The sequence below is a fragment of the Cryptomeria japonica genome, chromosome 7 (genome assembly GCF_030272615.1).
Source record: "Cryptomeria japonica chromosome 7, Sugi_1.0, whole genome shotgun sequence".
Taxonomy (NCBI): domain Eukaryota; kingdom Viridiplantae; phylum Streptophyta; class Pinopsida; order Cupressales; family Cupressaceae; genus Cryptomeria; species Cryptomeria japonica.
Window position 1 is genome coordinate 783,995,607 of NC_081411.1, and position 15,082 is coordinate 784,010,688.

At 34.6% G+C, this 15,082-nt stretch overlaps 1 protein-coding gene across 1 annotated transcript; it reads right to left on the reverse strand.

Annotated features, from left to right (window-relative positions):
* Positions 1-4,824: 4,824 nt before the first annotated feature.
* On the reverse strand, positions 4,825-9,001 carry LOC131857004 (transcription factor MYB83-like). Its single transcript, XM_059208984.1, has 6 exons — positions 8,977-9,001; positions 8,509-8,679; positions 5,812-5,941; positions 5,124-5,415; positions 4,974-5,028; positions 4,825-4,892 (listed from the first exon to the last, which is right to left on the reverse strand). Exons 1-6 carry the CDS (start codon positions 8,999-9,001, stop codon positions 4,825-4,827), a joined length of 741 nt encoding a protein of 246 aa, XP_059064967.1.
* Between the last annotated feature and the right edge of the window lie 6,081 nt (positions 9,002-15,082).

Below are 15,082 nucleotides of genomic sequence, written 5' to 3' on the forward strand. Positions count from 1 at the left end.
GCAAAGTGTGTGCCCTTGGTCGCCTTGTGTTGTGGAGCATAATGCTTGGGTTTGTGACATGGATTAACCACCTCCTATGGATTCTATAATTCAAGTGGTTGTATTGGGCATTAATAGGTCTATCCTTTGGAGCAATGGAAACTGCACTTTTAACAAGTGGTATTAGAGCTTGGTCACAGGCTCAAACCCCTCACTTGCACATGGGGGGGATTGTTGCAAGGTGTGCGCCCTTGGTATCCTTGCATTGTGAAACACAACGCTTGGTTTTGTGACATGGATTAACCACCTCCTATGGATTTTATAAGTCTAGTGGTTGTATCAAGCATTAACATGTCTATCTTTTGGTGCAACAACAACCGCCCTTTGTAACAAAGTATAAGCTTCAACAACACAAATCTTCTTCTATAAAATAATGGAAAGAAAAAAGAAAGAAGTTTTTTTTTCTAATTTTTTGTCTACTATACAAGATTTATAGACAATGTAATATGAAAGAATAATGATGCAATATATTATGTGTTGTGAAATAACAATGATGTCATTAATTAACTATTTAATTAAGTGCAAGTGCATAAGCAATAAATTCTATAAATGAATGCATCTGAATTAGAAATTAAGTTTGTACATTAACTTTACAAACTATAAAAAACGCATGACATGCTGAGTTCACCAAAATTATATGTCTAGAAATGAGATCCTATTCCTATGAATGCAAACTAAGGTCTCAAAATTTTGTTACATAGACTTGGAACATGAATAGGTTCAACTAGAGAGCTAATAAGAGAGCTAAATTCTAGGATTTTATTCCTTTGTTGCAATAGAATTTATATATTGAAGTGTGTGTATGAGATCTAGGGTCAATGATAGAAAAATGATATATTTAACAAATAAAAATAGATTATAGAATAAATAGTATACATAGTAAGCTAGATTTAAAAGACATAAACAAAGAGGAACCTAGATCTAAAAACTAAAGTAGAAAGTGTTAGACATGAGTGTTGGATGTCCTAGTCTAAAGGTGTTTGAAACTTACAATGGTGAGAAAGAGTATAGTTAGGAGGCTCTAAATTTCTATCTCCCAAAATTTCAACTTATAATAGTAGGATAAGGACACCCAAATGAATTATTCTAGGGGTTTTAACCTATTTGATATCTATTGTAACCTATTAAAATCTATTGTATGCTCTTGTACCACTTTTTCTATTAGACCTAAACATGCAAACATGAAAAATGTGGAAGAAGGGTTTCTTTATATAGGGACCTACCTAAGTTGAACCCCATGTTGGTGTCCCACCCCCACACAAAATATGATGATGAAAAAGAGTGTGTATCCTAGGGATGGAAAATGCTAAACAATAATGAAAATAATGAACTGACAAATGTCACCTCAAGTATGAAACCCTTGGTGTGGAATGTCACACAAGGATTGATGTTGATATAATAGAGTCCTACAACATCTAGTGAATGATTTCATCATGAATAAACACAATGTATTTAATCACAATTGTTTTAAAATAGTTATATGGTTGAATGCTTTGCTCCTCAAATATAGATTTAAAATTTAATTGCTTGATTGAATATCATTGTTAATGTATTGAGAAAACCTAGAGTTTAAAATGAGCGAGGTAGATGTAATTATATGAAACTTGCACCTTTTTGGAATTAATTTTGATAAAGGTCGATTGAACTAGGAAAATATCATTTATTTGCATACTCAACGTTCATTCTTCAAAATTTGAATTTTTTTAGATAGGGGTGCCCAAAACCCCATTCCAAGAAAAATGAATGATGAAAAAGGTTTTGAATATGGGAATGAATGAATTTTACAAAAAAATTCCTAAAACTATGCATAATTAGGAATTCATTAGACAAATCTACTCAAGTGGATCCAAACTTAAGTTAAAATTATAGAGGTATACAATTTACCACACTACACAAGTAAAATCTTGTAGATAAATTTTACAAAAAATCCTTGCAAACTCACAATGGTAGATTGTATATAACATTAGATAGAGGTTTTATAGAACATGCAAACGTAAAAAGTGATATGCAAAGCTTTAGGTACCATCAAGATACCTAGTATATAGAAAAATAGATGTGTGCATAGTACAAAAAAAAAACTCAACAAATAATATCAAATCAATATTTAAAACAAGGCCTACTTTGATTCCATGTTAGATTGACAAAAATATTTTAAAAATTTAGAATATGCAATTTGAGAAATTGAAAATGGTGCAAGCAGTATGAAAATGTATTAGAAATCATGAATAATGCATAAGAATAAAATTAGAATGGGTGAACCAATTTATAGTGCAAGTAAGACAATTTTTTTGCAAGAATCAAGCTAAACTAGCCTAGCTACGACATTCCCAATTGGATGACAAATTCATCAACATACCTCTCTTCTCAAACCTTGAGAGTTATATCAACTTTATAGATTGATTAAACAAAACACCGAAAAGGTACCCAATACTATATTAAGAAAAATAATAATCTTCAAATAAAATTTTATCAAGACCCTTGAAGCAACTTGACCACCCAGTTAGACACTTCACATAATCTCTAAAATATAGAGGTTATGTCTCTTGAAATAACCATAATGTATATCTTTATGTAATCTTAAATAAATAAACTTCAACTCAATATTTAACACTTCACAATGATGTTATTAAGACCCATAGATGTTCGCAATATTAGTAATAAAAACAAACTATAATAATAGGCCAACAATTATGAGGAAAGATACAAAATCAAACTGAAGAGCATACATTACTTTTGAATATATATGGCATGTAGATTATATAGTTATCTAAAAAACCCAACATTGAAATTGAAATATTCACAAAAAATAATATACATAATTTCAGTACATAGATTGGAGGAGATTTCAATAATACGTTGTTCGAAAATATTTTACATCATAAAAGAAAAATGACATCTTTATAAGATGAATTAAGACATACAATATCGAATACTATACTTTATGTAATTGCTAGTAATGTGTTGACTTCCTTTTTTTTCACTCTTTCTTCTACTAATATTTGATATTAATAAAGATAGCTATATTTTCTCTCCTATAACAATAATTTTATTTGTGAAAAATTTCATTATTGCAATACATAATATTATCGAATAATACCAAACAATATTCAAGAAAGTCAACCCTTGTTATATGATCAACTTCTAAAAAAGGACGAACATGGATGTTTGTTTTCTTGGTCTATCATTTGATAAATTTTAATGGTGACTTTGATATGGAATGGAAATATAAAATGATTAAAAATTGTTTAATATATGAATACTTAAAGCCTTTCAATGGAAAATGTTTATCTCATTAACACTTTTTTGATTGAAATAATATTTCTAAGTAGGATATGATATCTAATGTTTATGATGTTTCTTGGTGTTTCAAGAAAAAATAAATTTGGACTTTGAGTCATTGTAAAATAAATAGGGCTGAAATCCATGATATGTTTCTAAATCTTGTTTGGAATCAAGAACACATCTCTAGATTTTAATTTTTTTGTTAATTTATAATCATATTGCATTTCTTTCTTTCTTTCTTTCAAAATAAATTACTAATACCTATTGAAAAGCACATTCCACTAGAAGTAGCCTAATAGGTATATCAAACTATCAAATTTAGGGAAACAACTAATTTGTCATATTATATATGAACAAAATACTGATTTGCTCTATCTTTTTGGCATTGCAAGGTCTGCTTGTGAAGTCTAAAATAGAACCTCTTATATACTTGAAAAAGGCCATAGAGACAAGAGAATGAATCTTATATAAATATTATAGTATAATCTATTTAAATTGATCATAATAAGTGTTTAATACCATTATATTCTAAATGCAAGCTATCTTAACTTTTTATTTTTAATAGTCAATCAATAGCTTCTTTACGTTAATGAGAAAGGAATGCACATTTCTTTGATTTCTTGATGTTTTCAGAAACAAAATGATATACAACACAAATCAATTATTTTATAAAATCCATGAAAGAAGTGTGATCCAATCAGTGGTAATGATTGTAGTACATGCATGACATGGTGGACAGGAATTGTAAAAGCACCCATAGAGGGTGTGTAGATTAAACTTATAATTGTCAAATGCATTTGTTTCAATGTTTTTAATTTGTTTTTCATAGTACTACATTTGTATGTACAACTGAATAGTTTAAAGCTTCTTAGGTTCTCTAAATGGATCCTTTTTGTACATACTTAGCACTCATTTCCATGGGAGCAATTTTTATAACAACTTAAATTTGATGTGTTTTCTTTTACAATTTACATATTCGTTTTTATGCAATTTTACCATAGACTAAAATTCTGGCCTTTCTAACATTGACAGGGACTTGTGTTGCACGGTAGCTCTTCATACAGAGAAAGAGAGTTCTACTGATCGGAAACCCAACAGAAATAATATAATTGTTATTTTAATTTAGAAATCATATTCACAGTCCTCAAAAAAATTGTTTATGTACATTTGAGAAAGCTACCAATTTCTCGGTGCATATCAAAATTCATCGAGGTAGATTCTACAACTAAGCATTCAGTTCTCCACAACTAATCACAACACACTAATTACAATACATGCCCACTAATTATAATACATGAATTGTTTTTCATGGTCATAGTAACAATATCTATAAGAAAGATATCAATAATATTTGTCATAATCTATATTCATGAAATCCTTAGATGCTAGAGTTTCTATTCTGTTTGTCTAGTTATTTGAAAATTCTCTAAAATCAAGCCATTTCTCCAGTCAAATTGATGTTGCATAGACCTTAGTATTTACAACAGGAGTAGATGAAATGTTTTAGGTTGCTTCATCATAGCTATTGGATGAGATTGATACCAAAGCAAGAAGCGAATCAGACTCATGTTCTGTTGGCAGAAAGTTATTGTTACCAATTTGATTAAGAATTTAAGCATTAAAGCCAGTTGAAAATGATGTTAGATCATTACCTTGGATAAAATCTTCAAAGAAACTCTTATCATTCTCTGGTGGTAATTGTTCATCCTGTTTTTGACTCACAAAATTTGACGCAATAGGCTTTGCTGTTAGCTCAGTTCCTTGCAATACAGGCAAAAATTATGGTCCAGTTGAGTATTTACCACAGGGGTAAATGAAATGTCTGAAGGTAATTCATCAGAGCCATTGGATGAACTTGATACCAAAGCCATAAGAGAATCGGCTTCAAATTTTGTTGATAGAAAGTTATTATTGCCAATTTGATTAAGAATTTCAACATTAAAGCCTGCTGAAAATGATGTTAGATCATTGTCTTCGATCCAATCTTTAAAGGAACTCTTAGGATTATCTTGTTGCAATTGTTCATATTGTTTTTGACCCAATAAATTTGACGGCACAGGCCTTGCAACCATGTAAGTGCCTTGGAATGCAAACCTGAAAAAGTTATTATTGTCCAAGTTAATAGTTCCTCTTGCAGCAAGGTTCATCAAAAGCCTTCCTATTCTTGCTTTGACCTCAAGAGAGGCTAAGCATACAGATAAAACCTGGGTAGAAGGATTTTGTATCATGGATCTTTTGGATCTTCTCTTCAGACGACTATTCCAAAGGTTATTTATGTCATTGTCTGTCCTCCCCAGTAGATGCTTTTTTATTTCAGACCATGAAAACAAAAGATCAATGTTAACAGTTTCCCAGGATGTTTACAGAAAGTTAATTGAGAAATTTCAGACCACCAAGAGGAAACATTTGTGTCAAAACAGTTTGCTAGGATACTAACACAAAATTAATAGAGGATTTGTATGATTCTTACAGGGGTAACTGAGTAATTACTTGTTCCCACGCCTATCATGGTGATAGAATATTATTTCTTCTTCAGAAGAGGAAAACTTTTCTCGCTTTACATTGGGGTGCAAATAGTTCATATACCGTAGCCTACAACTCTTCCCACATCTCAACAAGCCTGCATCATGTATAAAAAGGTAAGCTTCGATCCTTATGTATGCTTTATATATACAAATCGAATGAAAAACATATGTAAACTTAGTTATAAACATTTACATAATATTATAATAATATACACCGCCTCTCAAACTATATCTAGACATCTTATTTATAGTCTTAATGTAGTTTATAAAAGTAACTAAGTAATGTTGCTAAGTAATTTCTAGATTTGACTCTGTGAATATTTAGTATTACCAACTTTTCGGATCAAACTCCATGATCCATCATCAAGGTGATAGCAAGAGAAGAGAATAAAAAATAGGATATTAGCAGACCAAGAGGACTAAATAGATGAAGGAGAGGAAAGGTAAAAGAATCAAGGAGAGATAAGGGATCAAAAAAAGAATAATAAAGAAAATTAAAAATATCCAACAAATTGGACAAAGAAGATAAAAAATGAGAAAGGAAAGAAATACCAACATAAAATGAAGATAGATAGTTAAAAAATGAAAAAATATAAATAAATTAATAGATACAAATAAATATTAAAAATAAGAAGAAAAGAGAACGAATAAAAAGAAATTCAAAGTAACAATTAGAAAAAAGATACAAAAAGAAGAAGACCAAGAGAAGAAAATTAAATAAGGAAAGGAACATAATAAAAGAGGGGAAATTAGTAAAATAAAAAGAATAAAGAGAATGCGATAAAGAGAAAAATGAAAATAGGTAGGAAATTGGAATAAAATAAGTCAATGAAAGAAACAAGGAAACTAAAATCAAGAAACAAATTAAATAATAGAAAAAGAGAGTATACGAGAAAACTAAGAAGAACACGGGGGAAAAACCTAAAGACTAGGGAAAGGCAAGAATGACGATGGGGGGAGGGTGATTAGTGGGTGGGTGAACTAGGTTTCTTGAGGGGGTTTAAGAGCGGGTGCCAAGTGGAACTTAAATTCCAACCACTATCTCGATTTAGGTTGGAGGGGTGATTGTGAATTTTGATAGCGTCTTTGAGCTTCCTCCTAAAGAAGTTGTCTTCTTTAGCTAAGACTTGAGTATCTTCTAAGGGGATATGATGCTTAGTCTTGGAGGAATACTCAGCAAGGGTTGACCTTAGAGAACAATTATGTCTAATGTCGGCCCAATGCTCTTTGATTCTAGTGCTAACTGAGCATCCTTTCTCTCCAATGTAGGGGGTGCCACAAGAACACGTTATCTTATAGACCCCAAGGTTAAGCAGAAGATCTTTAGGGTCTTTTGAAGGAGGGATTTGAATCCTAAGGGTGCGAATAGGTTTGAAGGTGCAACAAAGACTCTTTCTTAAGAAGTCCGACAAGACTATGCAGTCCCTCTTCGGCATGCCAAACCCCCCTAGCATAATGTCCCTAAAGTCAAGTTTTGCACTTTTTGCAATTTTTAAAAAGCAATGACCTCATTATTTCTAAACATGATAAAGGAAATTCTATTGTTGTTTTGAAAAAGCCAGACTATATAAACAAGATGCATGTTCTTCTATCTGATAACAATAGCTACAAATTACTAGCTTCGAACCCCATGTCCAATTTCATGAAAAAAGTCAAATCTATGATCTGAGGGTCTTCCTTTGATGATTCCACCAATAAGAGATTGCTCCCCACTAATGAGACTACTCCTCGTATTTATGGTGTCCCAAAAATACACAAGGCCGATATTCCCCTCAGGCCCATAGTGGACACCATTGACTCTTCGACTTATAAGCTTGCAACCCATTTGGCTAAGATCCTCACCCCCCTCTTTGGTAAATCGAGCTCTTTCATAAAAAATTCAGCCCATTTCATTCTCCATTCATGATAAGAAGCTTGATAATGATGACATCCTAGTCAGTTTCAATGTTGTTTCGCTTTTCACCGAAGTTCCCATCCCTAACTCTATCGAGTTAGTTAAACTTAAAATGAACAGGGAGATCGTAAGCTTGTTTGAATTATTCCTTAGAACCACCTTCTTTTTGTTTCAAGGTTCTTTTTATGAACAAGTGGAAGGGGTTCCTATGGGTTCTCCTCTTTCTCCTATTGTTGCCAGCCTTTATATGGAACACTTCGAAAACATTGCTCTCAGCTCCTTTCCACTAAAACCAAAGTGGTGGAAGCGCTATGTTGACAATACCAACATCTGTTGGCCCCATGTTTGTGATAAATTAGAGGAGTTTCACTTCCATTTAAATAACATTAACCACTATATCTCCTTCACAAAAGAGATTGAATGCAATAATCAACTTCCTTCTCTTGATATCCCTCTCACCACAAAACCTGATGGTTCTTTAGCCTGTCAGGTCTTCTGCAAATCCACCCACATGGATTTGTACCTTCACTTTTTCTCTCATCACCATCTTGCCCAAAAAGAAGGTGTTCTCAACACTTTAACCTCTCATTCTTTTATGATTTGTGATGCGGAACACATTGATCTAGAGATTGCTCACCTTTATCACATCTTCTCATCCAATGGCTACAAAAGGAAGCATAACTCTAGAGCTATCAAGCAAGCTAAATCTAAATGGGTTCGGAATCCCTGACCTCGATCACCACCCTTTGGCCCTATTGCCTCCCTCACCTTCATCAAAGGCCTCTCCAACAAGATTGCCAAAATCCTCTTTAAAAAGGGTCTTCGTTGCACCTCCAGACCTATTCACACCCTTAGGAGTCAAATCCCTCCTTCCAAAGACCCTAAAGATCTTCTCCTTAAGCCTGGGGTCTATAAGATAACGTGTTCCTGTGGCACCCCCTACATTGGAGAGAAAGGACACTCAGTTAGCACTAGAATCAAAGAGCATTGGGCCGACATTAGACATGATCGTGCTCTAAAGTTGTCCCTCGCTAAGCATTCCTCCAAGACTAAGCATCATATCCCCTTAGAAGATACTCAAGTCTTAGATAAAGAAGACAACTTCTTCAGGAAGAAGCTCAAAGAAGCTCTCAAAATTTACAATCACCCCTTCAACCTAAATCGAGATAGTGGTTGGAATTTAAGTTCCACCTGGAACCCACTCTTAAACATCCTCAAGAGACCTAGTTCACCCACCCACTAATTGCCCTCTTCCCGTCATCATTCTTGCCTTTCCCTAGTCTTTACGTTTTTCCCCCTTGTTCTTCTTAGTTTTCTCGTATACTCTCTTTTTCTATTATTTAATTTGTTTCTTGATTTTAGTTACCTTGTTTCTTTCATTCACTTATTTTATTCCAATTTCCTACCTATTTTTATTTTTCTCTTTATCGAATTCTCTTTATTCTTTTTATTTTCTTCTCTTGGTCTTCCTTATTTTTATATCTTTTTTCTAATTGTTACTTTGAATTTCTTTTTATTCATTCCCTTTTCTTCTTATTTTTAATATTTATTTGTATCTATTTATTTATTTATATTCTTTCATTTTTTAACTATCTATCTTCATTTTATGTTGGTATTTCTTTCCTTTCTAATTTTTTATCTTCTTTGTCCAATTTGTTGGGTGTTTTTAATCTTCTTTATTATCCTTTTTTTGATCCCTTGTCTCTCCTTGATTCTTGGGACTTTCCTCTCCTTCATCTATTTAGTCCTCTTGGTCTGCTAATATCCTATTTTCTACTCTCTTCTCTTGCTATCACCCTGATGGTTGATCATGGAGTTTGATCCAAAATGTTGGTAATACTAAAAATTCACAGAGTCAAATCCAGAAATTACTTAGCAGCATTGATATGGACTGTGGAAATCTCATGCTTCTAATTAACTAAGTAATTTTCAATCTTCAATTATAATTATATACTTATAATGGAGGAAATCAGTTACCTCAAGGATGATGGATCCTAGAGAACAAATTGACCCTCTGATACCTCACTTGAATTGGCACTAAGGAGAGCTAGTGGTTAAAAATAATATATTGGATCAATTCACCGCAATCTGATGCTCTCAGATGACTCTGCCTAGCCTTTGTCTAGAGGATGAGCATGCAGGTTAGGGATACCAGTGCAGCGTGCTGTCGTCCTGTATAGACGAGGTACAAAAGTCATATAAAAATTCACAAACATGACTATATTATATTATAAATACGGAAAATGATAAAACTAAGCTAGTTATCACAAAATTTGAAATAACTAGGATGGAATAGAAGAGAAGAGATGAAAGGAACTTACAACTTATCAACTATTGGCACCTTCTGTAAAGTGACTATTCCTCCATGATTAAGAACCTACACACAAACGAGAAGGAAAATGTTGGGGGTTGTGTTTTGGAGCCTTCTTAAGTTAGACCCCCATTTTGGTGTTTCCACCTCCACGGGCAACCCAGATAGAGCCATGGGGAAAACAACTGTTAAAGATAATTGGAAAAGAATGCAAGATAGGAAAATGATCATGCTTAGGATAAAAGGAGAAGGGAATAAGTAAACTCCCCTTCTGATGTGCTATGAAAATGATGTTGTGAGCTATCTAGAGAGTTGTTACTATTGCGGTCTTTGTGATGAAACTCCCCTTCCAAGGTGCTATGAAAATGATGTCGTGAGCTATCTAGAGAGTTGTTACTATTGCGGTCTTTGTGAGGAAAGTCATGGATGCTATCCAAAAGGAATTATAAGAGCTCCAACCTACCGAAAGATCCTCAAAATGCTCAAACGGCTACCTCTAGACTATCATATTCACGGGACACTATCACACCACACTAATGTCTCGAGGATGACAGGTTGATGAAGTTGGTAAAATTCCAGGTTGAAGCTGACAAGGCAGTCTCGATGGACAAAAGGAAAAAGATGGTGGCACTCGACCTCTGATGATGTGGAGGAAAGTGCCACCTGTCATGTTGAATTGCATAGGGTGCCATTTTTTATATTAAATTTTGCCCCCACTTTAGCAAGCATTTTTTTGCCGAGAGATGTGAAGCTAAAGTAGAGGAAGATAGAGAGTCGTGATAGGGAGTTTGATTTTCATTGATTAGATGAGGTTTCCCCCAACAAGATGAAGCTAAAATTTGTAAAAGATATTATTATTTTATGCATCACAAACATCCTAGCTACAAACTAACATGCTGGATGATATGATAAAAGATAGAGATAGAGATAAATGATAGAAGAGATAGCGTAACAAAAATGAGCCTCACTTAGGAGGAAAGCCCCTAGCTATGAAAAGATACTTGATAAACGGTCGCCATGATATAGAATGCCCTGGTATGGATAGCAAAGTACATTATGCTAGATAGCCATATGATAGGGCAATGAGATATGTCAGTATGGATAACCATACAATAGGGTGAGATATAGATAGGTTTTTGTCGGCATGGGTAGTGATACACTAGATAGCCATGTGATTGGGCGATGAAATATAGATTAGGTAAGTAGTAGATTGGACCCTTCCAAGGAAAACAAAAGAGATAGATCAAATGGTTTGGCCCCCATCTAGGCAAAAAAGATAAAGCAAAGGATCAAGTGGTTTGGACCCCACCTAGGAAAGCATGGAAATGTGATCAACAAGAAATGATAATGCAAGAGTCAAAATAACAAAAGAAGATTATGCAGAAGCACAAATATGATGGCACCCTATTAGAATGATATGCATGGAAGACATGTCATTCTAAGGAGAAGAGCATTTGTGGTGTACATCAACATAGTGAGATGTTTTTTTGGGTTGACACCATTAGCTGTTGACACAAAGATATCCACAACATCATAAATGAAAGGCAAGAGGACACGGGGATCTGATAGTTTGGCATCATAACCCATAGTAGTGAGAAGAGATATGCAATACAACTATGAGATGGGCATATCATCATAGAACCAAAGTTCTCAGATTTGAAGAAGAGCACATGAAAACAAAGATAAAATAAAAATTAAGGTCAACATGGAAGAAGGATAAAGAAGCCTCATATTCTTTGCATCATCCTCGAATATTGATAAAGAAAGTATGACAAATAGAAGAAATAGAGAAATAAATATAAGAAGATATACGACAAAAAATCTCCTATATCTGAGCACCTACAGAGTAACTCAGGTTCTCCAGGAGAACACAATGGATAAAGACAATCAACGTGAGGTATCCAAGTACTTAAAGAGTAACCTGGGTCCTCTGGGAGGGAAGAAACATATAAATCAAGTACGAAGGAATGCAATTAGAAAGATGGAGGTAAGAGATAAATATCCTAAAGGTCATCCCATAGGAGATCGTCATCCTCCCAATCTAGATCATAGGGAGAAGGAGGACGAGCTTGGATAGGTACCACCACAAGAGCTTTACCGGTTGCCTCACTAGCAGTGAGGGCAAGGGATGAAGGAGTAGAAATTTCTGCATCCACAAGCTTAGATGAGGTAAGGGTCAAAGGTCATGTGAAGATAGTAGACAAGGTCGAGATGTCCTCCAATGAGTCGAACATGCAAGCCTCTTTAGAAGAAGCGTATGACTCACTCGAAGAAGATGAAATCACAACAGGACTACCAACATCTAGAAGAGGGGTAGTGACAAAATCAAGAGAAGCCAAGGCCTTCTCAATCAAACACACAGAAAAGGGAAAACCAAGAAGCACTAAAATTGGCATAGAAGAGGGTGAGGAACATACCTCTAAGGAGTTTCGTCTTCGAAACTCTAGAACAAGGCCCTGTTCAAGCTTGCCTTTGCGTTAGACAAAAGAAATAGGTCTCCTATTAGTCGTAGCAGGCTGAAGGACTCCAAGAAATCTCTGATGTTGGAATGGTTGCAAGACAGTGGGAGTAGACAAAGTTGCGCTAGATATCACCTGTGTGTATAACATATCAACGGGTCAGGATAATAGAGGCATATTCAGAAAAGAAGTGATGAGGGGCGGCTCTAGAGAAGGAGCAATAAAAATGTACACCCATTTGGGGGGAGGCTCATCAATAGACCCTGAAGCGACAGGAAGAAAAACCAAAAAGGTTATATAGATAGGAACATCCAAAGAAATGGGTTCTAAGACAACCGGACCGGGTGCCAAAGAGGCACCAGGGGATTGTAGAGAAACATCATGTTGTTGAGCCATGGCTCATCAAAATTTCTTACACTCATGCACACACTAATTATGATGGAGGTGAGAACCACCAAGAGAGGCTCCAAAGCATTTAGGAGTATCATGCTCCATAGGAGTCTTCTAGGATTGTGTTAGGGAAAGAAGAAGGCCCAACCGATGAAATGGGAGGTACATCTAGCATAGGCACCACATTCACAGAAATGGACACCCTACCTCGCTTCCCTCAACGACTGATTGAAGGAATGGAGGGTGTTGATGTAGGATGTGAAGTAGGAGAAACAGTAAATGACAAGTCATTTTATAGCAATATGCAGTGAAGGAGTAAATGGGAGAGAACATCCAATTGTAGAGACTGAAAATGCAGTAGCACTATGGTTATTTTTCACTCTTGTGACAAAAAGTGAAATATAGTTTTACTCAATAGAATGACTTTGTTAAAGATGTTTGATGATTTAATCAAAAGGAGGATTTCCATTTTTAGTCAAAGATGAAAAGTTGGCTGCATTCAGAGATTGGTCAGGCCCAAAAGAGGATTTTTTTTGTCAATGGGAAAAAAGGTGAATGTGACAAGTTACTCAGATGTCAAGATCAGATGCAGAGTGCAGATTGAAGGCAATTTTGGAGGAGAGAGATGTAGATTTGAAATTGAAGACAACAGGGATGAGGACGTGTCAATTTTTAATACATTTTAGGGTTTTAGTGGGTCTTCTCCTCTGTCTATTTATTTCTTTTTCTCCTCATTTTGAAGGGTTCTAGTTTTGATTTCTGCTAAGGCAAATAGAAAAATTGTAAAAAGATTGTAAGGTGTTCTTGGTTAGGTTCAGATATATGGAAGCTAGTCCTAGTTGTGAAGTTTTTTGTGTCTTGAAATGTGCTTGTTGATTTGATCTTATCAGATGATTGTCTCCAGATCGGAATGTAAACCTCTTTGAATGAAATACTCAAGTATTATTATTGATTCTTTAGGCACACTTGTTGCTTTGGGTTGTGTTTTTTGATTTCTTTCTATTCAAGGGATATAGTAAATGATTTCATAGATGCAATGGAATTTTGGTGTTTTCAAATGGATTACTAAGTATGATTGATTTATATTGTTTTAGTGGTCTTGTTATTACAAGTTAATAGAATTTAAAATATCTTCAAGACATGTTTGAATGTAACAACATAGGTGGCTTTCAATGTGACTTTGTTGCCCTCTCTTTGGCACTAGTGAATGTTTTGCATGTTCTAATTTAGTTGGTCCCAAATGTTCTCAAAATCATTTCATTTATGTTTTAGGAGTAGGGTTACTTTAGTTGTTGTTCTTAGCACTTTCAAGAGAAAATCGGATTATGTTCAAGTTTAGTGAAATATAAAACACCCATCGTGGAGGCGGGAAAAGCAAGATAGGGTGACTAGGACCTAATCCCACTTTTGCCAACACATTGGGAATACGAAAGAGCATAGGGAGATAGATCACTCTAGATAATTCTTGTGAGAAAGAGAGAGATAAGGATTACCTCTTAGGGTTTCTATTCCTCTTGTTACAAATGATGAGAAAAACTAGGCTCAAGAGGATTTAGGAGTATCATGCTCAATAGAAGTCTTCTAGGACTATGTTAGGGAAAGAAGAGGGCCCAACCGATGAAATGGGAGGTACATCTAGGATAGGCACCACATTCATAGCAATGGACACTCTACCTCTCTTCTCTGAAGGACCGATCGAAGGAATGGAGGGTGTCGACATAGGCTGTGAAGTAGGAGAAATAATAAATAACAAGTCATTTTATAGCAATATGCAGTGAAGGAGTAAATGGGAGAGAATGTCCAATTTTAGAGACTAAAAAATGCAGTAGCAGTATGGTTATTTTTCACTCATGTGACAAAAAGTGAAATACAGTTTTACTCAATAGAACGACTTTGTTAAAGATGTTTGATGACTAAAAGTAAGAGTACAAGTAAATCAAGGGGAAATAAACTTCAACCATAAAATGACATGGAATTTTAATCAAAAGGAGGATTTCCATTTTTAGTCAAAGATGAAAAGTTGGCTGCATTCAGAGATTGGTCGGGCCAAAAAGAGGATTTTTTTTGTCAATGGGCAAAGAGGTGAATGTGACAAGTTACTGCAGGGTCTTTTTCCATATTTCTAAGATGCCAAGATTAGATGCAGAGTGCAGATTGAAGGCAATTTTGGAGGAGAGAGATG

What these genes read in the sequence shown, in the direction of transcription:
- LOC131857004 (XM_059208984.1), bottom strand. Translation starts at nt 9,001, where the DNA reads ATGACGGGAAGAGGGCAATTAGTGG. An exon ending in GGGAAGAGGGCAATTAGTGG is followed by an intron (nt 8,680 to 8,976) that starts GTGGGTGAACTA and finishes TCTCCAATGTAG; the next exon opens with GGGGTGCCACAGGAACACGT. An exon ending in CTTTGAAGATTTTATCCAAG is followed by an intron (nt 4,893 to 4,973) that starts GTAATGATCTAA and finishes TTCTGCCAACAG; the next exon opens with AACATGAGTCTGATTCGCTT.